The 26,252-nt window shown below is 39.1% G+C and overlaps 3 protein-coding genes and 1 pseudogene across 4 annotated transcripts; 3 read left to right on the top strand and 1 right to left on the bottom strand.

Moving 5' to 3' along the window:
* Positions 1-851: 851 nt before the first annotated feature.
* On the bottom strand, positions 852-6,055 carry slc25a47a (solute carrier family 25 member 47a). Its single transcript, XM_044106907.1, has 6 exons — positions 5,001-6,055; positions 4,529-4,572; positions 4,365-4,436; positions 2,878-3,057; positions 2,476-2,740; positions 852-2,355 (listed from the first exon to the last, which is right to left on the bottom strand). The coding sequence occupies exons 1-6, from the start codon at positions 5,035-5,037 to the stop codon at positions 2,042-2,044; spliced, it is 912 nt and encodes a 303-aa protein (XP_043962842.1). The 5' UTR covers positions 5,038-6,055; the 3' UTR covers positions 852-2,041.
* LOC122825479 lies at positions 6,025-8,018 on the top strand (annotated as a pseudogene).
* A 939-nt stretch (positions 8,019-8,957) lies between these two features.
* LOC122825461 (mitochondrial basic amino acids transporter-like) lies at positions 8,958-14,931 on the top strand. Of its 2 annotated transcripts, XR_006369648.1 has the most exons (5): positions 8,958-9,374; positions 10,487-10,530; positions 10,710-10,793; positions 11,045-13,206; positions 14,573-14,931. XR_006369648.1 is itself a non-coding variant. In XM_044106886.1 (4 exons), exons 1-4 carry the CDS (start codon positions 9,344-9,346, stop codon positions 11,762-11,764), a joined length of 879 nt encoding a protein of 292 aa, XP_043962821.1. In that variant the 5' UTR covers positions 8,958-9,343; the 3' UTR covers positions 11,765-14,270. The 2 variants fall into 2 exon arrangements, 1 of the variants encoding a protein (XP_043962821.1); XM_044106886.1 differs by lacking the exon at positions 14,573-14,931 and having other exon boundaries at positions 11,045-14,270.
* A 5,502-nt stretch (positions 14,932-20,433) lies between these two features.
* Positions 20,434-25,293, top strand: vrtn (vertebrae development associated). Its single transcript, XM_044106955.1, has 3 exons — positions 20,434-20,738; positions 22,145-22,476; positions 22,572-25,293. The coding sequence occupies exons 1-3, from the start codon at positions 20,717-20,719 to the stop codon at positions 24,321-24,323; spliced, it is 2,106 nt and encodes a 701-aa protein (XP_043962890.1). The 5' UTR covers positions 20,434-20,716; the 3' UTR covers positions 24,324-25,293.
* The last annotated feature ends 959 nt before the right edge of the window (positions 25,294-26,252 follow it).

The raw sequence follows: 26,252 nt of genomic DNA, 5'->3' as shown, positions 1-26,252 counted from the left end.
CTGGGACCACCGGAATTATTTCTGTTTACTGAATGATTTAATAAGATTTATGAATGAACAACATCATGATAGGAACGTTTGCATACAGAATGATTGCTATCTCTTTAAACAATGAGGGAAAGTCCAGATAACGATGGCATGACTTTGGAAACTTTCCTGATTGGCATGGTGAGAAAATCAAAAGCAATCAGTCACAGAATCAGGAAGAGAGGTGAGTCTGGATGGGAGCAACATCCAGATGGCTGACGGTGATTCATTCATCTGTTTAAACAATTGTACCTAAGGATAGAGACAATGGGGACATCCAACCAGTTCTGTGTCTCAGAGATAAATGTGTTTTGATACAGCATCTTGATACAGGGAAGCTTTTCTTCAGCAGGCACAGGGAAAAAGGAGATTATTTGAGATAATGTGTTAGATGCTGCCAAAGACTGTAGACTGGGGTGTAGGGTCAGTTTAGATTATGTAGTCAAAGTCTAGACCAAAATCAAACTGGAAATGTGTGGCAAGACGTCATGTCAACATCACGTCTCTATTCAGTCTGAGAGATATACTCCACAAGACCTGCAGCTGCAAATATAAATACTTAACATAAACCAAATATAAACCCAATTGACATGGAAATGCATGTAAAACAAGTATTTATTTATTAGGCTGACTGGTTTGAAATGGCAGTAGCGCAAACAACCATTCACTGTTGAATACCAGCGTTGAATGCAAGTGCAACTTTTCTGAGGAAAACAAAAAACCCTGTCGGCCCAAACAGGTGAGAAAGCCATTGTCTTTTCCAAGGATAATTGTAGTTAATACCTGTGGAAAATTGTTGCATTATTAATTAAAAACGACTGATGTGTGCTATTTTTAGTGAACTATTTTATTCAAAAAGCCGGATAAAGTTAATCCATATCTGAAGCTCAGTGGCAGGCTTGTTACAACTAACAGACATCTTAAATGTTTCTTCAGACAAGACATGTGGCATAAGAAGAAAGATCACTAGTTTGATATGCAATTAACAAAGCAAAAATCCTTCATAAATGTATTAACTATGCTGTAGAATAAAATGAAAGCATGCAACCTGGAAAAACGCACTTCAGTCGCATTTCTTTCCATCATGGTTACTAATTGTGTGTTGGCGTGGCTCAGCTGCCTCTCCTTTTATCTTCTGACTGCAACATATTTGATATTCATAACTGCAGAATCTCCAAAGACAAACTAAGTGTTTCCCTGCTAAATATTTCAATTGCTGCTTGCTGACATTTTGAATGAAGTGTAAAACTTCAATGCATTCTTCCGATGCATTAATAAAGAGGTTCGCAAAGTATTGTCAAGCTTTATTGCACAAGACAAAATCAACATTCATTGTAGTAATAAAAAATAAATAACAAGTTACACATTTCCAACATTTAAAGAACCCTGGCTTGCCCCTACCTTTGTAACAGAGTCCATTCCCTTACACCAAATAATATATTACTAATGAAAATATTAATACATGAGTTTAATCCATTGATTACACCGCAGATTTCCTTATTAGGCTTAAAAAAGAGTAAAGATTTGCTGTTAAAGTAGAATATACGCTCCTAATTTTAATGTAGTTCAATTTATTACACCCAGTTTGAATATGTCTGAGTCACTTGTAACATTTTGTTTGCGAAACAGTAAACAGTAAAGCATAGGGCCTGTTTAGGGACGGATGTCTAATACTGTCCAAACAACGACAGCTGATTCAAGTCACTTAATGGTTGTGAATGAAGTTAAATATGTCTCAGGTTGTGGAAGATTGAGAACATGTGATGCTCTGCAGGCATAAAGCAAAAGAATATGTCGTAACAATCAGGCCGAGGGTGCCATCTAGTGGCCAGACGGAGACACATACACTCTGTCAACAGCAACACTACACTGATGGAATTTCCCAAAAACACATTAACTGATGTTTTTTGTTGTTGTTGTTGAAAGGATGATATGTAACAGTTTTAGTGATCATTGGGGAGACAGTCACTCGTGGAAAACTAAATATTGAGCACTGGATCAAAAGGAGGTTTTCCTATTCCAGCCTTACATGAGGCGAGTTGACACTTTCCGGTCCAGTCCGAAGAAAACCAGTGAGAACCTCGTACGTGAAAAACACCACCATGTTCACTGGGAATGCACGCAGGCAGTTGATGCCCAAGCTCTTGAAGAAAACCGCAGCTCCCTCGGTTCTCGCCGTCTCCACGATGCAGTGGAAGAAGCCCTTGTACTGCTTCGGCCCTCGCACTCCGTCCATCTGCAGACGAGCTTTTATCACATCCATGGGCGTTCCGACAGACCATCCTGCCATTCCTGCCACTCCTCCAGCCAGCATCACACCAGTCCAGTCTTAGGGAAACAAAATAATATCATTACATCTTGTTTTTTTTAAGCGTTCCTACATTTTGATGGGATTCTCGGATTTGAAATGCCTAACAAGGTTGGAAGAAGCTGCTGCCTTTCACTCACGTAATTTCTTATTGCTGCCGCCTGACATCCACTCAGAGACGGTCGCATAAGTCAAAAAGTAGGTGGCGTACGACGGGCCGTCTCTCAGCATGAGCGGCAGAGTTCCTCTGTAGAGCCCCTTGAGGCCCTCTTCTTTGACGATGCTCAGCAGGCAGTGAACCGGGCCGCGGTATTTTGGTCGGAGCTTGTTGGCTCCTTCCCGCGTCGACTCTGTCTGACACTGTAGACGTACTTTCACTATATCACCTGGAGACATGACTGACGTCTGTAGGAAACACATCGGAGGCACAAGCTTCAAACACCCAAATGAAGCTACATTTGTTCAGTTTGTGTAAGGATGAGTTTACTAGTAAGATCAATAAGACGCAAGGGAGGTTGGGAACCTGTTTTTTGTTTTCTTACCTGAGCTACACCGCCAACCATCCCAGCCAAGAAGATTTCCAGTTTGGTGTTTGGACTCCATTCAGCTCCCCTTGCCTGCTTCATGCACTGCAGGCAGTTCCTGTAGGTGCCAAACACCACTGAGGACGTCAGCGAGACTGTGGTCAGGGGAAGCAACATGCCTTTGAAGAAGCCGTGCACCTGATCGAACAACGGACGGAGAAGAAGTTTGTTTGCGCTGCTTTGGAATTTTGCTTAATCGGGGTTACAGCGATTTACTCCACTTACGATTCAAACTCAGAGGTTCACATACACTTCTTTGGTATTTTGGTAGAAATACATTTTAAGTTACACGACTTTGGTCGAATTGTTTTTGCAACTGTTTCAATATAAATTTTCTAAAAAAGATGGCCCACTCTTAATGACAAAACTGGCGTAGAGTAGCCAGAACCCGGCTTCATCTTCTTTACAATCAGTATCCCGTTTTCTCTCTCAGGATCTCTTGATACTTGATTGAATCCATTTTCCTCTTCATACGCTCGATGTTTTCAGGACAGAGCAAGTACAGCTGTCCCAAACGCTTCATAAAACAGAATCCACAAGTTGTTCTACTTCAAGCACACGTGATGTGCAAATGTGTGCTTTCAAAAAGGATTTACAAAATAACTTTGAGTCTCCAGGATTTAATGTTGAACTTGAAAAAAAAAAATCCTTGTAATTAAAGAGTTATTTTAGTTGTTAGTGTTACTTAAATATGCAGGTTCTTGTGTAAGTAGTTCAATTAAAACACCTCAATCTCATTTAGATTTTTTTCCAGCTTACCAAATTTGCAGTTTTAGGTTTAGGTCCAAGATCTTAAGGTGTAACTGCAAATGTAGTTGCTATAATCGATATCTACAATTAAGAAAATAATTGTTGCTTCTTTTCACAAGCAACAATTATTGCTTGTCGGTTTTAAATAAATAATTTGTACTGCTAATGAATCTACAGGGTGGGCCATAAGTTTCCATACAAAGGAGAATGTAAAATGTATATTTCTTTTATATTGCAGATACCAAAGAAGATGCGTTTGACAAAAGAGCAAAGAATTGAAATCATACTGATAGCTGGCTCGGGAAGCAGTCGCGTGGTGGCACGAAACTTTAACAGAAAGCATGGAACGAGAATCACACACATGACACTGTGGCAAAACTTATGTGCAAGTTTCAAAAACTGGAAATGTTGCAGATTAACCACGCAGCGATTACACAGAGTCCCACAAAAAATAAAAACTGTTGTCCAATATAAAATGTTTGTTTTTTCTATATATGGAAACTTATGGCCCACCCTGTATATAGGATTTTTGTGTAAATATTGCTATACAGTAAATTAACAATATTTCGGACTCAAAGAGAAAATCACATAATGGCCTACAGAGAACCTACAAATCCATGCCATTATCAGATCTACTTAGATTTACGCTAATCCAATCAATTTGTGTGTAAATGTCCTGGAAATAATATACTTACCCCTTCTTTTGATATGGTCTCCAATACACACTGATACACTCCTGTGAACTGTTTCTGGGTTTGGATTCTGACCTACAAAGGTTAAGAATAACATGAAAATGAAAAAGGTGTAATCTAGAAGTCATGCGTGTGCCATCCGTGACTGTTTCTGAGCCTTACTGTACCTTCACAGTGTCCAGAGGGAAGCCCACAGTGACCCCACATGCCCCTGTTGGTTCGGACCAAGGACAGCACACAGATGTATGAGCAAGGTCTTGTTTTTATTTCTAGTTTTCCAAACATCGCAATCATACGAAACAGATGCAAAGGAACGTGCACCCATAATGGCAGAAGCAACAAAGGTTTTCCATTTGGAATCAAGCTGTTATTAACTCAGCTTAACAGAAACAGAACGAAATGTTGACTGACAGATGTCTGCATTGTTATGTCTGCCTTTAGGTAGCGAAGCCAAACCTGCACAGGTTTAAAACTAGCTTTAACACGAAGAAAGTAATTTTAAAAAAGACGTCGAGTCATAACTAATCTGATCATTGCATATGTCGTTACATGTTTATCACACGCTGAAAGCGGCTAGCCATTTAGCAACTGCAATAAACGCTAACAAGCCAGCGTGGCGAGATTAGTTTTATCCATTACCTGCAACAGATCCGGACACGAAGTCCACGATATGCATCTTGTCGAGTGATCAAGCCATGTGTACACTGAAACTCGACCGGTAACCTTGACTGCTTTGCTGTTACGTGACAGCCGGTGTAGTGTCGCATCAAGCGTCGAGATGTTTCCAAAACCATTTGCGCTTCTTCGCGGTATTTTACGGTTACTTTTTAACACCATGGTGCATTCAAGTTACATTTTACAATCCAATCTCCGGACTTGATATCAAAAATAACCCCCAAATCAAATAAACTACTATTTAAATTGATATCACTGACCATCTAATTTGTAATTTATTTATTTATTTTTACCTGGACAAATTCAATCAGACCAGGTCAGCAAATTTCAAAGCATCCCTAGAAATGTGGATACAGTTGTCCAGGCATTTTGCATTCAGTTTGTTTTGTTGCTGCTGAATAGTACTTGACCAGATGCAAAGATTTAAACAACTGAATTGAATAAAAAAATGACGTTGTTATTAACTTGATATATTTCCTACTAATCATGACTAAAAAAATCTGTTTAGTTGGTCAGAAGGAATAAATAGCATTGTGTAGACTTTACATTGTTCATATCAAGTCTTCTGAAGACCTAACCTGACGATATCCATCCTAAAGAGGGCACAGTAGAGACTGTACTTCGTGGTGATTCTCAGGAAATACAATTTGAGTACTGAGCTCTTGCTGTACTGAATTGCTGCTCTATGGAGTCACTGTTGTTGAGTCCTGGTGAAGTCTGCTCTGCTTCACCAGGACCAGAACCAAACATGGAGAAGCAGTATTTAGCGATAGACATCGAAATATTAAAGTCTGTTCAATTGTTGATGGTGTCTTCTTTATAACTTGGTAACTTTCCGATTTTATTATGTGAAGCACCTTGAACTGCCTTGCTGCTGAGACGTGCTATACAAAGAAACTTGACTACACTGGCTCCTTAAGTTCAATGAACAATATATGGATGAAAATACAATCCAAGTTTAGCTCCTGATGTCACTGCTGATGTTTTCTGCAGGTGTTTGGTTTATATAAAGGCATTGGATCTCCCATGATGGGCCTGACATTCGCCTATGGAATTGTGTTTGGTGTCCAGGGCAATGCCATGCATCTGCTTGGAGAGGACACCCCTATGCACCAACTTATCACTGGTGCTGCTGCAGGTACCATGCAGTCCGTCATCTGCTGCCCCATGAAGCTAGGGTCTCCCGGGCATCAACCAAGGAATGGTCACCACGCTCGTCCGTGAAGCGCCTGCCTTCGCGTGTATTTCTGGACCTACGCTGTGCTGACACAGAGCCTGGGCAGTGAGCCCAGCGACAGCTACATGATCCCCAAACTGCTGTTTTCTGGCGGCATGGCCTGCCACATTGCCTCGTGGATCGTCAACTATCCAGTAGATGTGATCAACAGCCACCTTTGCCACCATCAGTCTGGTGCTGATGTACGCCCGCGGTGAGGAGGAGGGCCCTGAAGACTGAGCCGGCTCATCCCGACCAACACACACACACACTTCCAGGGTGTAACTGCAGAGGTTTAACCTTCAGCCAAGGCACCTTAAAGGGTTAGCATTACGTATTTTCTTCGCACATACTGCCATTGTATATCACAATAGCCCCATTGAGCCATTATGCAATAAAATAGCAGAAGTTGTTAAGGAGAACATTGCTCCTCTATTAATCCTTTACCAATCTTTTTACCAATGGTTCACTGGGTTTTTTTCACACCAGATAGGTTCGACTGAGGACCAAAACTGCAGCTTTTGTTACATTTTCAGCTGCTGTGGTTCACATTCACACTGCACTGTGTCAAACGATCCAAACTATCTGAAAAACCTCATCAAACCACGACTCATACACTTTATGAAATATGCCATCCTATTTGATGATTGTTATGAATATATATTCAAACAAACAAGCCAATTTGTCCAGTTTTTGTCACTTTTTAAAGGTTTAAAAATTACAGCAGCTGCAGTGGGCCACAGCAAAGAGAACAATATCTTGTCCATTAATAAAAAAAACAAAGTTCAGTGGAAAACTGTTACCAGATACATATTTATGCACAGCCACATCATCGTTAGCAGCTTTCAATTAGCTGCTCGGCAGGAAACGCTCCCCGAGTCCTCTCTCGGGTTATGTAAGCCTCCATATCATCCTGTTTTGTATCCGAAGGTCAACCTCTCAAGACAGAATAAAGAAGAAGCCCTCTCAGATATAAACATCTTTTTGAAAGCAGTTGGCCATCATCCTGAGAGAACAGCTGAATGCTGACCAGCACAGTTGAAGGTTGTTCAGTGTGGCTCGGAGAGCATTTACTTATTTGTCAAAACATGGTTCTGTAGATAGAGTTTGAAAATCCTTAAAAGACTGATGGGAGTATTCAGAGTATTAATAATTATCATTATTCAAAACAAATACAGACAAATCAGGTTGTGTTTTTAAAGTATCTTTGGACAGTTTGCAAGATAACATTTTCTATTCTCTAATGGGCTGTAGATTTGGTTTTGTTATCGTAAATAAAAGTTAAGTGAGAAACGTTGTAATTTGAGAAAGACTTAGCATTGTTTCTCATTTTGATCTTGAATGGAATCTGCGGGGATCAGTCCTTTAGAAAACGCATTATACACTAATTTAACTCCACGAATACAATAATAGAACTAGAACCTTTCGAAATTATGCCACAACTCTTTTGGATTGAAAAATCTACCGGAAGGAAAAAGCCTAATCGTAAATACTAAATCTGATCTTGAAGGCAATGTAATTGCAGTTAAAACTACATATTTAGAACATTGTTTTCTCACTGTCTGAAGTTATATCTGAAGTAATTATCTGAAGTAATTGAGAACATAATTAATCTGATGAGTAGTTAAGTATTTACCACAATATACAGTGGTTAGCTATTAAACAACAACTAGCTACTACAAATCAAATGCTAACAAACCAATGTGGCGAGATGACGTTTATCCATTTCATGGAACCGACACAAGTGCATCTTGTCTAGTGATCGAGTCATGTGTAGGCCTACACTGAAACTCGATCAGTAACCTTGACTGATCTGCTGTTACTTAACAGAAGGTGTCCTGACTACCTGTGTTAGCGTCAAAATGTTTCTAAATTATTTGCACTTCTCAATTGTATGTTACGGTTACTCTTTGATGGTGCATTCAATTTAGCTCGTACGTTTTAAATCCAAATTGAATTAACCCCCAAAATCGAATAAACTGCTATTTAAATTGTTATTACTGATCATTTCAAATTGTAAATTGTTTTCAACCTGACCAGGCCCACAAATTTTAACACATGCCTAAAAGTATGGATGCAGGCATTTTGAATTCAGTTTGTTTGTGTTGCTACTAAGTAGTAATTGACCAGATGCAGACTTAACGGGATTGAATATAAATTATATTTTGATTAACCTGATACGGTATATTTCTCTCATAAACATGGTTGCAACATTTGTTGAAATTTCCGGAAAGAATAAGTGTCTCGGTTAAGTTTGTCTGTCTGTCTTTGAAAGAAAATCTTAGAAGTATTTCATAATACTTCAGTATGTGAATGCACCATATAGTATTCTACAAGGTACTTTACGGTGACACGTTTCCATAAAACACCTTGTAGAAGCGCAATAGTGTGACAGCAACCGGTGCGGAAACATGTTTTCATATTAGAACTTACTACGACACAACACCATGAAGATTGTGAAACTTATTTTTCTCTCCATATAAATGTTGCACATTTTTTGTCATTCGAGCAAGAGATTTGAAAAATAAATAAAGTGTTTCAAATTTATTAGTTACCTCAAACCAAATTGGGCAGTACTAGACCACATCCTTTAGATAAGACGTGTGAGCCAATAGATGACAAGTAATACGCCTCGAGCGAGGTGTCAGCGTTTTCTCTTCGCTCTGATTGGACAGAAACTTTAACCTGTGTAATAAGATCCGCCCCTCTGGAGTTACCGCTTCCTGCAACAAAATCTCTGTAACTGAAACGATTCGCTTTGGCTACCAGCAGCACAGCTGTTTTTAGAGGCTGTACAGGTTATCATTTGGGCTTTATCTGAAAAATCTGAGGACAAGAGATCAGAAAACGTAGCTGTTATTGCGTCCGTAACCCATTAAAGTAAATCCTTAACCAACTCGCCGTTTTTGTTGGCTAACTGGCGGTGTCAGCTAACGTTGGTTCATTAGCTTTAATAAACATTCAGGTATCAGTACAGTAAGGTTAACATAATAGTTGTCAGTGTTTGATTAAAACATTATATTTAAAGGTTTTTGATAGTTTATGCCATTAGCAATAACTGACAACAACGTCCTCAATAAGCTGCAGAAAGATGATGGACTTCGTGGCTGGATGCATAGGAGGTAAGTTACTACAGCTAGGATCCATCCTTTGGGCTGTCAGCTGCTCCTGATGTAAAAGTGGGTTGAAACCACTGATTTTATTCATTAAGTTAACAGTAAAGTTACGGGGTCGAGTAAATTTTATTTTATATGACTCCTATCTGTTTCATGAAGTGCTTTATAGCCATGGATTGATAATTATTTGCTATTTTAATGGTCAAAAGTGAAATTAAACTCTTGGATAAATGCACTTGTTGGACACTTTTCTTAAAGTGACAGACAAAGCACCCTCCTCCTCTTGTTTTCTCAGCTCTTCATTAAGTTCAGGTCACTGTCCATTCATCAGTGTATCCAAATGAAAGAAACGTGTGTCCTGTACCTAGTTTACTGAAGAGACCCAACTCTGTGAGGCTTTCCTCTACAAATGTGTCACGTGACAAAACAGGTGATAAAATAGGATTAACTACTGTTTATTTACAGTGCGAGTCATGAGTGAGTCTGCCAAATAGTTGTGGTGCATATAAAGAGAAAATAATGCACACACAAAAAAAAAGACAATTAAGAGACCACAGTTTAGGTTGTGTACTGGAGTATTTAATATTTTTATTTTAATAACTTGAGGCATTATGTTGATGTATAAAGAGTTACTACTTCTTGTTTCATAATCATAGATGTTTGATACAATTTGTCACTAATAGTACTGTATAAAAGTACTTGCTATATGAGTACAGTTTTCTGTAGCTTCAAGCCTTTCATTTTGCCTTAAAAATATTTTTAAAGGGAAAGTAATCAAAGTTTTGTTTCATATATGTGAAAATTGAAACTGGAAAAAAAACAAAAAAAAAACAACCAAACAAAAAAACTTGTGTTATACCATTATCATATGGTGCACAGGTGTGTTTTAAGTAACATTAGAAGCTATGCAAATGAAACGTACAAAGAAAAACTTCCTCATATTTTTTCACTCTATGAAAATCTAAAGAGTTTATTTGGATACTATTTGACATATAATGTAATGCGAAGTGAAATATTTTTTTTTTAGTGTTTTTCTCTATTCTAGGATTTCGTTCTGACAGAAATGCCTTTAGAATCAAACGCTCCAAATCGTTAATTTCTTTATATATTGTCCTTAGGCGTTGCTGGAGTTTTGGTTGGACACCCGTTTGACACAGTAAAGGTAAGAAGTGCATCATTTTCTTTACATATATTTAAAAAAACAAAAAACAAACATGTACATCTCAAAACACCTAATTTCTTTATATTTAAAATAAATCCATAATGATATCTAGATATCACATGCTCTTGAATCACATTTTGTCCTTTTGTTAACTTAAAAGTAAAATTCTTCTCATCCAGGTCAGGCTGCAGGTCCAGAGCGTCGATAAGCCGCTTTATCGTGGAACGTTCCACTGTTTCCAGTCCATCATAAGACAAGAGTCGGTAAGTCAACTCAGTTCACTTTATTTCTCAAGTTCTCATGTAAAATACTGAAAAGCAATCATGGCTATGATAAGAACCACATGTGTTTCAGAGGTTTTACGTCCATGTTATCAAATTAGTTGAATTCTCTGGTTCAGGATAGGGAGTGTTCACAAATTGAATTATTTGGTTCTATAATTTCAATTAACAATATATGGATAAAAATACGATCCAAGTTTAGCTCCTGATGTCACTGCTGATGTTTTCTGCAGGTGTTTGGTTTATATAAAGGCATTGGATCTCCCATGATGGGCCTGACATTCATCAATGCCATAGTTTTTGGTGTTCAGGGCAACGCCATGCGCCTGCTTGGAGAGGACACTCCCACACACCAATTTCTGGCCGGTGCTGCTGCAGGTACTTTACAGTGCGTCATCTGCTGCCCCATGGAGCTAGCTAAAACCCGTATGCAAATGCAGGACACCGGGCAGAAGAAGTCGTCTTCTAAGAAGGTGTACAAGAACTCCCTGGATTGTTTGTTGCACATCTACAGACGAGAGGGTCTCCCGGGCATCAACAGAGGGATGGTCACCACGCTCGTCCGTGAAGCGCCCGGCTTCGGCGTGTATTTCTGGACCTACGCTGTGCTGACACAGAGCCTGGGCTGCGAGCCCAGCGACAGCTACATGATCCCCAAACTGCTGTTTTCTGGCGGCATGGCCGGCATCGCCTCGTGGCTCGTCACCTATCCTGCAGATGTGATCAAGTCTCGGCTGCAGGCGGACGGGGTGGGCGGAGTCAACCAGTACAGGAGCATCGCAGATTGCGTACGACAGAGCGTGAGGAAGGAGGGTTATATGGTGTTCACGCGAGGCCTCACCTCCACGGTGCTACGGGCCTTCCCCGTGAACGCAACCACCTTCGCCACCGTCACCCTGGTGCTGATGTACGCCCGCGGTGAGGACCTCTCGCCTGTAACTGCAGAGGTCTGACCCTTGGCTTGGGCACTTTAAAAACGCATGAAATGACAGGTGAAGACCCCATTAATGCTCTATGACTCCGTTACTGTAGATCAGCCATTCCCAGCTGCGAGTCTTGGAATATCTCATATAAATATGCACTCTTTTGAAGAAGGGACAGGGAGATGTATTTTATTTTTGTTAACTTATGTTCTTGTTTGTAACTCCAGAAATTAAGAAACAAACAGAATGAAATCCCCTCTAATGAGATTAGAGATATATATGTAACAGAGGTGTAGCTTATATTCTTATAAACTTAAAAAAATGCAAACTTGATGGTGTTTCTGGGTCGTTTGTACAGTTTGACGTCCCTTATATATTTAGCATATCTTGAGATGTGTGTTTTGCAATGTGTCTATATACCAATAATTCTACTATTTTTATTTATTTATTTTTATTTTCCATTTTTGGAAACATTTTCCTGCCTTATTGAATGTTTTTTATCTGGCTCAAGATGTTGCTCAAGTTTTACATGAGCTTTGAGAAACTGTAGCAAATAATAAATGTGTGGAACTACTTTTATCTAACCAGAACAACATCACAGCTGTAGTATCATCATCATCATCATCATCGTCATCATCATCGTCATCATCATCCCTGTGTCTCTGTTGACTCTACAGTAGTATCCACTGTAGACAATATCCCGCCTGGTATTAATGACCCTTCTGGGTTTGTTTTGATTTCCGTAGATGTTTGGTGTTTGTTACATTTTATGTTTCGTTCTACCTGAAAATGTGAAGATTTCTTACTGTAATTCAGCTGCTGTATCGAAGGTCCATATGTGAAATGTGGAACAATGCACTGTCCATATTTATTTTTTATTTTTTCATTTTGTTCAGTAAGTTTACAGTTTAAAATTTGCACACATGTTTATGTATTTATTTGTTGTTGGTAACCGTGGTGAAGATGTGCAGAGAAGCCTTTAAGAAAATGGATATTATGGAGGCTCAGTTTTGATTATCACATTTCCAGTTGTTCTTTTTTTTTTTTTTTTTTTAATTAATGATTTAATTTTATTCTTTTATTTTTATTGTTTTATTCCTGATTTGCAGATCTACACACATTCATGTTACTTGAGTTGCATGTTATTCGGTCTTTCCCTCTGTATCACATATTTATACCCCGGAGAAACGGGAAGTCCCAATTACTCACTGTAAATCATTCATCTTAAGAGGATTGTTTGGGTGCCATTGGAGATTTCTCTTTATGTTAAGGATTTTCACACCTCTTCATCAGGGCAAATAATCAATTCACTGCTTTTAAGATCTTTTACCTGTTTAACTTTGAAAAGTGTTGCATTTTTATTTTGTTTCTCCTATATATCCATGTCAGTTTTGACAGGCTTCCGTTCCCTGTTTTGTTCCCACAGCATGCCGCTGCTGCTACCATGTTTCAATGGGCGTCTTGTGTTCAAGGTGATGTACACTGTTTATTTCCTGCTATGCATCGCATTTTGCATGCAAGTCAAAAGCAAGAATGTTGTCAGAGTTTGATTCTAAGAGACAAGAAATAAGACGTGCAGTAACCCCTTATTTTGGGAGTTTTCTTCATTTAAAGGCTCTTAAAAGTCATTCCTGTGGGCTCAGATATAGTTCTGTTTTGGGTCATGACATATTCTGACAGGGAAAAAGGCAGGGAATGCCAAATCAAAAGGTTAAAAAATACTTGAAGTTTGAATTTTCAGCTATACAAAACTGCTGCACTTTATCTGGATCAGAGATTAAATCACATTGCAGTTTTTGATCTGTAACAAGCACCTGAAAGTTTCATTGAAGAATGGCAACTGGCTTCTATCTTTGTGTGCCCACTGTTGCATAAATTATTGTTTGTATTTAAAATGAGCAAATTTTCCTTTCAAAAGGCAGGCCAATGTGACTCTGTCAGATTGATGGACAATCTGCTTGCTGAAAAGGTTGTTTGAAGTTGTACGGTTTATGAAATGTAAAAGCACTGCTGCCACTTGTGTGTGAAACGCTCCTGTTTGGGGATTAGAAAGTCCCAGCTGCACTAAAACCTCAAGGATGTTGAATGTAAGTGACCTGTATTCACACACAGTTGGTCCTGGAGGGTGATGTGAATATTTGTACATTATTTTGTGAATTTCTGACCTCCGAGTAAAAATATTACTGTTTAATTTTCTTAAGTGCTGCTGAAATGCTTGATTTTTAATCCCAGCTCATTGTGTTAATGAGGACAATGAAGAAAGCCGTTTCTTCTTATTTCCACCTCTGTGACAATAATATGTTGGTATTGTCGCAATAATGACACAGAGCCAATCCAGCCGATGTGAGAGAAGCAATATGTACAGAATTAAATAGTAAAATATGAGACTTATTTTCAAGTACGACATATCATTTTCCATGAATGAGTTTGGTCAGTGTGAGCTTCCTCTTGTAGATGTTCTATTAGACACTGATGACATATTTTTGTCACCCAGAACCTGTTTGTCTCTGAAAGAGAATAAAAACAATTAACCTGCTTTTGGTGCCTCTTATTTCAACATTCATTTCATACAAAAAAAAAAAAAATTCTACCTTTTAGTTACCAGCACTAATTAGCAGAACATGTTGGTGTCGTCTCCAGTGTTCATACACAATATGGAAGATGTTTATAGAGTCAGGTGTTTTTCAGACATACAGTACCATGTTGGGTCGAAGTTACTTCTATATACATCTCGTATTAACTTTTACTGTGTACTACTCAGTGATGTAATTGTTGTTATGCATACAAATGTTTGTTGGTATGGTTCCTTTTTCTCTCTCTCTCTCTCTCTTTCTGCAGGTGTAGAAGCAGACTTTGTATTCTCAAGTGGGGCATCATGGCAAAAACCGTAACGCTCCACTTGTGAAAGTAAATTTGCTAGGCCCCAGTTTGACCCTCAGACAACGATGTCACACAGCTGCCAGGACATGTAAAAAAAAAAAAATGGACAAATGTGTATTTAAAAATTTATTGTTTTGTGCTCCCACCATCTTTTTTTGTACCATTTCTTTCTTCATTCCTTTATTTTCCGTGTGCCTTTCTTTCTTTCCTGCTCTTAGTGTTTGTCCTTTCAGTCCTTGTGTCACTTGTTCTTTTCTTGCTTGAATTAAACCTTTTTTCAGTGACCTCCTCATTTCCTTTGCTGTCTTGCATCCTTCTGGCCTTGCATTCTTGTTTCCCATCGCTTTCCTTCTGTAATGTCCTTTGTTTTTGCAGATTACACATTTAATACCCACCTGTTGTGCAAATATTTGCCATAAATGTATTGTTAATTTTAAGACTTTTATATTTTAAGTTGAATACAAACAACTGGGAATGACTAGGAATCTGCATAAAATAAATTTGTTTTACATAAAAATGTGTAGGAAAGCTAGAATAATATCACTGTACATTATGTTTTTATGTAGAGAACATATCTGGCAAAATTATAAGTTATTGATTAGATACAATAGACTTTTTATTATGACTTTTAGTCCTTTGTTGTTTTTAAACAAATTTTGCTTTGATACAAGTTCATTGAAAATGCTGAGTAAATTAAACTGTGAAAAAGTGAACAGCAGCTTGATTTTTTTTTTCAGCTAAATGCAAATAAATCTTAAAATAAAAGAAATTCTCATTAGATGAAGTGGAACTTTAAAGAACAGATTTTCATGCAAATATTTTTTATACAATATGTGAATCTTGAACGCCCTCCATAGATAAAAGATGGGAAATGAAAAACCACGTTTAAATACTAAATAAATAAAAAAAAAAAAATGCTGTTTGCAGTGTAAATGTAGGCAAAAATAACTTTATAAGTGTACAATTTAAATATTTATTTAATAATTTCCACATTTGGTTATTTTGATTTGTATTAAATCTAAAAGTCGATTGAAGTTTAAACTTAGTTTAAAACTTTTTAGTTTGAACTTTTATTAATAGACACCTGCCCACAGAATCTTTTAATAAAAAACAAAGTTCAATTAAAAACCGTCATCAGATGTATCTTGTTGCACAGCCAAAATCATCACCAACAAAACATCTTTTGATGGCAGGAAACGCAATCAATTGGATTTACTTACGTAACCCAAGTCCTCTCTCGGGTTATGTAAGCCTCCATATCATCCTGTTTTGTATCCGAAGGTCAACCTCTCAAGATGGAATAAAGAAGAAGCCCTCTCAGATATAAACATCTTTTTGAAAGCAGTTGGCCGTCATCCTGAGAGAACAGCTGAATGCTGATCAGCACAATTGAAGGTTGTTCAGAGTGTGGCTCGGAGAGCATTTACGTATTTGTCAATACAAAACGTGGTTCTGCAGATAGAGTTTGAAAATTCTTAGAAAAAGATAAGTAAGAGAGTATTCAGAGAAATTGAAAGGATTATTTTTTAACCTTTGTTGGTTTGCTTTCAACTAAATACACTTTTGATGGTTTGCAAAGTGAAGGAAACACATAGAGTCTAAGATATCAATTGCATTTTACAGATTGCACTTTTTCTGTGTTCCTTGGACGTCATGATTTTGTTTGTTGTTTTCAGAGTTAAAACAAGTGGAAAAGACGTATTCCCTTCTTTCCACGTCTCTCACATCAAACTGATAAGATGTAAACATGCTCAAAGAATATTATTACTTTAAATGAACACCAATAGGCATTCAATGTAGGACTTATTTTGATTTAGATTGATTATTTAGATTGTTTATCATCTACAGTTTTAATTGTGTCACACAGATGTTTTTTACTCTATGATTAGTACATATTTTATCTAAGAGTATCTATAAAAGCCAACAGAATGTGCCTTACTTACTCAGTGCCTGTTTTACAAGGATTAGAGGTAACAGAAAATTGCCTGGTCTAAAACATAGAGATCATGTTGTAGTCCTGAACCACTCCATCATAGAGCATGAGGGCAAAAAATGAAACACAATAAATTAATGATATCAGGTTTCGCCTGCTGCCAGTGCAGTCAGACCACTTGAGGCTGAACAAATTTGAGTATTTGATCAGTCTGGTCCGACAGCAATCTGTTGTTCAAGCATTTACAAAGCGGGCGGAGGGGGTTAAAGATTGCGGCATTGTTGTAAAACCAGACAGACTGAAAAGCACTGGACTGATTTCACAAAGGGCTCTCCTGAGAGTTGGGTCTTTAATCACAGTTTTCACTCTTACCGTCGTATGTGCTGCCAGGAATCAGGAGTAAGATGTTTGTTTACCAATCTGTTTGGCTCAAGTTTCATTCGGTGGTAAACACAAACCACTTCAGCAAATATGCCAAACTAACTTTAAACATGAAGTACACTCTTGGCTCCCGTCCTCACATCTGTTTGCTCTCCCCCCTGGACACACACACACGCACACACACACACACACACACCTGCGCACACACAAGCACAGAGCCACACACAGCCACAGCAGGTAAGAGACTGCCGGAGCCGGTCCCAGTGTTACCCTATTTGCATTTTAAATGCTTCCAGCAAGCCTACTACTGTGTTCACAGTGTAGCGCAGCACAGCTAATCTACACACCTAAGGTGAGTGATTGGCTATAGATAGGAGTCTGCGGGGGTTGAGGCGATGGAGCTGAGTCGGACAGAAACATGGGATGAACAGTACAGAAGATATATGCCTGGGTGAGTTTATGCGGAAAGCAGATTCTGGTGCTTTCGATTAATAACTGGAACATAAACTTCTTGGAAAGCAGCCAGGGAAGAATCAACGCAGACTGAACTTGTTGTTTAACAGAACATACCAAGAAGCTAGTGTTCAAAACAGCAGAAAAGTCTCCGTTGGATATCTCTGAAGTATTTTTAAGATTATCAATGATGTGAAGACAAGGAGCTTTTCCATATGAATTATGTAACTTTCTTATATCATTTAAACCTGTTTACATTTAAGCTTGCCACCTCAAACTGCACTGATCATCTGACACAAAGTGGAGAATGGAAAACCCATGTTTTTCAAAAGGTTCTATAAACAAGTATCTGATCTGGCAGTGCATTCAGGCCTCAATATTTTGATACCCTGAAATAAAACACAGTGTTAAACAGTTGCCCTTTCAAGTTAAAATAAAAGTAAATAAATCCATCACTTAATACGTGAAGGCTTCATCTACAGGTTAGTTAGGAAACATTAGGGAATAGGCACGATAAAGAACAGTTGCTCTTAAGCTTGTCAAAATTAAAGTGATGGAGAAGTTTGAAGCAAGTTTAGGTTATAAAAGAGCATTCCTTTAAACACAGAGCTCTGTTCAATCCATGATATACAAACAGCAAGAGTGTGACGCATCTGCAAATCTGCCGAGATCAAGTAGTAATCAAAGAGGGAGTAATCTCAGAAGAGGCTAAGGGTCCCGTGGCAACTCTGGAGGAGCTGCAGAGATCCAAGAATCCTGTTGACAAGATGACTATTAGTTGGACACCCCACAACTCTATGTGCTCATATAAGACTGTCAAGAAGACAGCTATTGTTGAAAGAAAGTCTGATGAAGTTTCATTTGCAACATATAAGGGGCAATCATATTAAAGAAGATTCTCAGATCAGATAAGACTATAAGTAAACTTTTTGGGCCACATGCATATGCTACGTGCCTCAGAATACCAACACTCCACATCATTCTGAAAACACCATCCTCATGGGGAAACATGGTGGTGGCAGTGTCATGATGCGGATAGGCAGCTGGTTACAAATGGGAATTTGGATGGAACTAAATACAGGGTAATTAAAAAAGAAAACATGCTGGAAGCTGCAAAGGACTTGAGAGTGAGGCTGACGTCCACCTTCGAGTTTACTTGTCAACTCAAATTATAGCTCAAATTATATAGCATCAATAATGGTTTGGATTGAAGCATATTAAAATGGCCCAGTCAAAGTTAGAACCTAAACACAATTAAGAAACTGTGGCAAGGTTGAAAATTGATGTTCCTTGACTAAATATTTTGCAAAGAAAAACAGGCAAAAATGTTAGATTCTAGGTATGCTTTAAAAGACTAAAAGTTGTTATGGGTGTAAGACAAACTAACTATCAAACATGCTAGCTATGTGTTTATGCTAATTTTGTAATTAGCATAAACACATACACAGGTTGGAGTAATAGTCATCATTTATGTGACTCAGATCTTTGGAACAGCTCAGAAAGATGTTAGAAGGATTCATTTGTAAAAAATGTTCTGACGCAGCTCAGAACAAAATTTTGGAAAAGACTCTTATGCTTCTTTTGTGAAGAAGCATAAGAGTCTTTTCCAAAATCTTTTCATTCATTTTAGAATGTAAAATGAATATATTTGCAAGATAAGGCGTACAAAATAATTGCCATCTTTTGAAGTCTGAGTAGGAACTGTGTTCAATCAAACCTCACAAACTTATCTTCCCCAAGGAAGATAAGAAAAAAACGACATCATCATTATCTCCAAAAGACAAAACCTTCATCCAGCAATTCCAAGTTTTTTATGAAGCCCAAGCAAAATCCGACAAGGGTGTTGCAGCAAAGCCTTGAACCCTCATGAACTCAGGCACCAGTTTGTCTGCCAAGGCCTTGGAGAGGGCCGATCAGTGGGGGCCAAATGTCCCTTTGAGTGTAAATGTGTGCGTGAGAGGGTCTATGGTGGGGGGCTGGGGAAAGAGTCGCTGGGATTGTTGTGCATGTGTGGAACAAAAGGCGTTGATTAGTGAAATCCTGCAAAAGGCAGGAGAGGAGGTGTCAAAAGTGATACAGTAGAGAAACCCTCTGAGCTGCAGCTCAGGTGCCTTCCTCTTGCTCTCATAAAGCTCGTGCCCACACCCCGTCTGCACATTCGTTCTTCTAATCAACAAACCGGCTTTCATGCAGCTTACTGAGAACAAACTAGAGACTGTGTTTAAAAGAAGTACTAACATTAAGATTATTATTTTTATCAATATTTGTGGTAATGTTCACTTTAATAGTCATAATAAGGGTTTATGTTTCTAACAGAAGCAGAGTCTGTTTTTAATGAGAGATGTGGCTTACCATCCAGGGGGCACAATTTAGAAAAAAATTACCTGACAGATTTGGCAGTGGTCACCTCTACCTACCTTGCTATCTGAACAGCATAATAACACTCCTAAACCTCTATTATGGCTCTTGGTTTTGGTCTCCTACTCTCACGATTTTAAGAGGCCCATGCTTTTAAAAACGTTCTGGAAGCACTATTGAATAAGACATTTAGAAACATTTGTAGAAACTCATAAAATTTCTTTCTTTTTTTTTGTGCTAATTTGAAGCTTTATAAATCACTGTACATTGAGATAAGTTTCGAAACTGTATATTTAGACTGGTCAGACTTAGAGTTCAGTAAAGTTACAGTCTCTTTAAGTTCATTTTCGTATTTATTTATTTATTTATTTATTTATTAAAAATAAATTACTACTTTGCTGTTTTGTTGATGAAAGAAAAAATTCCACATCATATGGCGTCCAGGGTCAGAATTGCCACTGAACACAAGTGAGCAGTGAGTGAACTCTGTTGCTGAGAATTTGGCAAACCTTGGAAGCGACCTGCTGACAGCTCTGAAACAGAACAAAAACAAAAGTGAGTTGATATAATCACCAAAAGCACCGATACCCAAACCCCCCCCCCCCCGTCTCCTTCCACCTCCTCTTGTTCCTGTGGCCCCTAACACATTCGCTTTTGTTAACACTTCACATTGATATTGACCCTAGTTCAACGTGAAGAGACGGGAAGGAGAAGGACATGCACGAGGAAGAGGGCGGAGGGAGGTGTTTCACATACAGAGGTAGAGAGAGAAAGGGCTGAAAAAAGTGGGACAGAAAATGCGAATCGGGGATTGACAATTTCCTGAGGTGAAGTTCCGCCTATCAGCCCGCCTGTCCACCTCGGTCAGGATTCCCCGGAGTTAGGCGCAGGCGATGGACTAGCTCACAGTGTCAGATCACCACGACTCGAACGGTGTAACCTTCCGCCGTGATTGAGCGTGACTTTGTTTGAGACTCATGTTGGTCTCAGGACGCCCAGGTAAGAAATTAAATTCTTTTACTAATGTTTTAACCTGTTAAATTACGTCGACTGATTCGGATTGAACAACCAAAATGTAAGCAGCTCCTGCAATAAAAACGATGATGATTGCCTTGCTATAGATTTGGATAAACATAATTACCCCACATAAAGTATCAATGAGTCTTCATTTACACAGCACTTTTCATATACAGGGGGAAAGACAGACGGCTTTATATCGAAATAAAACAGGAAATAAAGAAAAGAAATACAAAAAGGCAAAGAAACCAAAAAAAAAAAAAAAAAGAGTTAAAGGTAAATGTAAATGAAAAATGAAGCACTTAAATAACTCAGTTGTTCTAAAGAAGATGATTTTAATGATAATGATGATGAGGTAGCCTGGATAAGGATGTTAAAATTAATATAATAAATAAAGAAGAGGAATGAAAATAAATTACCATTTAAAGCTAAACTTTTAGTTACAGTAAGTTATTGGATTGGTATATAGGTTATCAATGAAATAAAGAATAAATAATATTGATCAATATGAAGCTAAAATCAAAAGTGAAAAAATATACACACGCCACACACACACACATATCTCAAGGCCTTGACAAGGAAATGATGCCTAGATGATTAGATCCCTAATGATTAGAAATCATTAGGGATCTGGGTGGTTTTTAAAATAAATATTGATCTGTTGAGTATACAAGACTGTGACCTACTTTTTTTTGTTTGTTTGGAAAAACAAGAAAGCAAGACTTCACTGCACTCTGTCTATATGTTCAGGTTAGACACATTCATTAAAGTCTGGACTGAAAGAGAAACTCTGGATTTGCTCTCCTGGTAATAAAATGTGTTTTTTAATTGCACGTTTTAGATGTGATAGAAAAGCTAAACTTTATTTATTATAAAACCCAGGTTGTCAATTTGACATGAAGAGTTCTGGATTAGTTTAAGTTTTTCATCTATGAAGGTCTTTACTAATTATTACAACTTTAGTTTTATCCTGTTAAGCTGAATAAAATCCTCTGCCAGTTGTGGAGATATAGCTGGGTGTCATTGTCATACCTTCAAAAATTTACGCCATCTATGACAGCAGCATAGTTTATGTCATAAAGTTAGGATTTGATAGGAGCATTTTTTTCTTGCTGTGTTTTGAGTGTACTTTCCATATTTATAGAAATTGTTCAATCAGATGTTGAACATGAGTTTATTTAGTAAAGCGTGGTAGTCAACTGCACCTTCTTATTTCAGGCAATGCCTCCAATATTAGTTGTGAGAGACACAAAAATGGTAAGGAAAAAGAATCCTTCAGTATACGTAATTGACTGTCTCAAATCCATTGATAAGTGATAAAAAAGTGCTGCAGTTGGTGCTTAAATTGTCATGTTGACAATGAAATACTGTCTCCTTTCTCCTTGCAGCTCTCCTCAAACCTGCAGGTATGATCCAAAGGAATGAGGTTGTGCTGTCCGTCCTGCGAGAGCTCCAGGAGGCCACAGAGAGCGCCGGCCTGGATGCTGTGACCAGAGTGGCTGTGGATGTAGAGCGGGCCCTCACTCCTTTTCAGCCCCCTAAGGCCCCCTGTCAGGATTTTGCAGAGTGGGCGCATGTGGACAAAGCAGCCCATGCTTTGTACCCTGCTGATGCACCTGGGGGACTCCTGCCTCTCAGCTGTAATGGAGAAGGCAACTTGCTGTTTGATGCTGTAAGTACACTGCTTGTGGGCAACACCGGACTCAGCTTGGAGCTGCAGGTTAGTAGGCAGAACTACATGCATATGATATAACCTGCTGTATTGAGTTTTTGTAGCTTTATAAAATCAGATTTAATAATATTACTCCCTCCCAGGTAAGGACTGTGGTGGAAATGGTGCTGTGGAAAAGATACTACTTATCAGGGATGATTGATTCTAAGATGATGCTACAAGCTGTTCGATTCAGTCTTAGTGCAGAAGAGTCTGAAGACATGCTGAACCTGCCTGTAGCTGTGCTGGAGGCCATCTTTGATGCAGATGTGAAAGCGTCCTGCTTCCCTGGCTCCTATGCCAACATGTGGCATGTTTACGCCCTGTCGTCTGTCCTCCGGTTCAACATCTATTCCATCTACCCCATGTTCAACCTCAAGATCAGACCCTATTTCAATCGACTGATACGCCCAAGAACCTGGCCTGAAGACTCGGAGCCACAAACCATTCACATAATGTGGTCTGGGGACATGCTGTCTGAGTGCTTGTTCAGGCCCAAATACTTTGTTTCCCTGGTTCAGGCGAATTTTCTCATGTGTAGAAGCCCTGAGAGTGAGGAGACGGTGTCTCCGCACAGGAGCGAGGACCAGCTGAAGCAGAAGTCGCAGTTTTCCTACCCAAGTCTGAAGGATAAGTACAACATCACCAAGAGGACCTTCTACCGCTGGAAGAGGCAGACGCAGGAAAACTGCAAAAAGTCCGCGGCGAGGTATGAGGCAAAATTCTTCCTCCAGGCCTGCTTCTTGGAGGGCAAGCTCATTCCTCTGCACCAGTTTAAAGAGTTTTTCCCCGAGATCTCAAGGTCCTCGTACTACAACTGGAAGCACGAGCTCCTGAAAACTGGAGGGCATTTCTCCACATCCTCCTCGACTGGAGAGATAAGTCCTGGAGAGAGCACGGAGCAGGAGGTGTGGTCCTCACCCGAAACCAAGCAAGACGAGCCGGACCACCACGACAGCGTGGCCAGCATGTTCGGCCTTAATCTGGGCAAGCTGGATGCGGAGAGGGCTCAGAATGTAGCACACATGCAGGAAGCTAAACGCTGCCTGCAGAACTGCATTGCCATGAACACTTCCTTCCCCTTCAGGATATTCAAGAGAAACTTCCCAGGAATTTCGCGATCAACCTACTACAATTGGAGAAGAGAAGCTCTGCTATTAAATCGGGGGTACAAAGGCACCGTCGGCAGCAGTGAAGAGAGCTCTGATGCCGACAAGAGCGAGAGCCCAAAAGGCCAGTTGCTGATGCTGCCTGGCTTTACTCAGCCCACCGTGCCGAAGATGAGGGTCTGGGGACAGAAGCACAGAAGATTCAGGCTGGCTTATCTGAGTAACAAACAGTTAAGAGAAGCTGCAAAGTTGTATGTTCAGAAGTCTAACTGGTCCTTGACAAAATTCAAGCTCAAGTTCCCCTCCATCTCCTCGTGCTTCTATTGGCTCTGGCGTGGGTGCCAAAACCACAAGACAAAGAAGGTGATGACCACCCAGGGTGCAGAGGTCAATGTCCCAGAGAGCACAGAAAGTAACGCCAACAAGACAACAGAGAAGCAGGGTGGGCTCCCATTTGTCCAAATCCCCCAGTACCTGCAATGTTCCGCCGTGCCTTCTTTTGACGCCCCGCAGCTGAAGCATCCCTTCCCCAGCAGGGCGCCCACGGAGGAGCAGATGTTTTCAGTGGATGTCGTAGCTCTCGCCAACTTCAAGGCCAAAGCCAAGCTGTTCCTTCAGCAGCGTTTCGAGGAGAAGTCCTTCCCCACATTCAAAGAATTTCGATCCTACTTCCCATTCACCGCACGCTCGACATACTACATGTGGAAGCGAGCTTTGTATCATGGCGTGTCACTGGTTCATGGGTAAATCAGTATAAGCTTGAAGTAATCTAAACTACCTGTAGTGTTAAATCCATGATAAGTAAAATGGCTTAGCCTTGCCTTGGATCATTTCTACCTCCTGGACATTTGCACGTGTGAAAAGAAACCAAGTTACGGGTCTGTTAAAACTCCGCATTTTGTCACTGAAGGCAAAAGGCAGTCCAGGCCCGTTGTTTGATCATTTTTGTTTTTTTTTATGAAGCTTTTTATCTTCTATTCCCTAGAATGTGACTTTTGTACTTTGGATTTTTTTTTTAAAGTAGCTTTTTATTGTTGTGTTTTTGCATGTAATCTCTGGACTGATGGCATCAGTTGCAGTTTGAAAATTGTATTTGTTTCTTTACAGCTAAAATGTAGCAGGTATTTGTTTGTGCAGATTATTCCTCTTCGTTCAAACATCCGAGCCCCATTTTTATCTTTAAGATGCAGAAGGCAAACATTCACATTGTGTGCGGAAAGCTTAACGGCTTTTTCCCTAGGTTTTTGGTGTTTGAATGCCTGTTTTTCAGGAAATCCTCACTTGGTTTTGTCACTAGATTTGCACTGAACTGATACCCATGACAGTACTGAATGTATAGTATTAACCATTATGCACAAGCTTGTTAAGTGGTTTCAATCTGTTTTTTGAGGGGAAGAAACTTGAATCTGACTGTAGTTGTTATTGTTTTTTTTTTTTTTTTTTTTTCTATTCTGTAGCATTTTAAAACTACCTATTTCACCTTGAAGGGTGAAAAATTTGTCTGTATAAGCTAAGCTTTTGTGCTGGCCTTTCCACAGATGGATGTTTTCTGCCAATTAATCAAACCTGAATTGTTTCATTTTATAGTTATAATGCATTGATTTATGTTTTTTGCTCATTGCATGTCCAAACCACTGACATTAATTTTTGATGGCTGGATGAGTGGTATGTAATCTTCAGCTGTTTGTCAATAAACAGTCGGCATGCATTAACATAACTGAATTTTTATTATTTTTTTTATTTACTTCTCTATAACATATGTTTAAGTATTGAAGCTGAGCGTTTCAGTTGCAAAAGCGCAGTATGTTTGATTTATTTCGACAAAGAAGAGCGGTGCAAAAAGAAAAAAAAACACATAAACAAAACAGTAAAATCATAACTGGACAACAAAATGTGGTGCATAACTGAAAAGAGCAAAATCCCGTGATAACCTCAGCCAAAGCAGGTCAAATGAAGCCACTGGCAACAGAATAGCTGTGAGGGCTTTTGAGTTTTTCTCACCGTCTCCTCTCTGTTAAACTATTGTGATTATGTTAATGGCCAGGAGCTGTAGGGAAAAGGGAGGAGGGGCTAATTGTATGTATGCATGAAGTTAGAAGTGAGATAAGGCCAAGAACATCCAAGAGTTTTGGAGGTGGAAGGAAGGAGGGAGGGAGGGGACTTTGAGGTATATAGAGCAGAAAAGGGGGCTGGGGCTGTGTGTGTCTTTTTGTCTTGATTCTGTTAGAAGTACTGGGGTAATTTAGTGGAAGGTATTGCATAGAAATTTCTAATAACAGTAAACAAATAATTCAGCGAGACTGAAATGATCTTCGATCTCTCAGGCTCACCAGTTTCAGTCATACCTGTCATTCCGGACATTTCTCATTAAAAGCTTTGATTGGGTCTGCTGAGGGCAATTTGGAATTTGTAGACCACATGTGTCAAACTCAAGGCCCGGGGGCCAAATCCGGCCCCCCATGGCTTGTTATGTGGCCCTCTAGACTGTGAAGGGACACAAGAGCTGTGCTTAAATAATAATAATAATAGTTATGAATTGAATCAAAGAAGTTTTTATCTGCATACTGTCACATGACATTGTCAAAATGTACTTAATTTTAAGAAGTATTCATTAAATACAGAGACATCTTTTTAATATTTTAACAGTTGGTTGGGTTTACCGATACAACTGGCTCC

Source organism: Gambusia affinis, linkage group LG22 (assembly GCF_019740435.1).
Source record: "Gambusia affinis linkage group LG22, SWU_Gaff_1.0, whole genome shotgun sequence".
In the NCBI taxonomy this organism is placed as follows: Eukaryota; Metazoa; Chordata; class Actinopteri; order Cyprinodontiformes; family Poeciliidae; genus Gambusia; species Gambusia affinis.
Note: the sequence above shows the minus strand (reverse complement) of the source record. Positions and strands in the feature narration are given on the sequence as shown.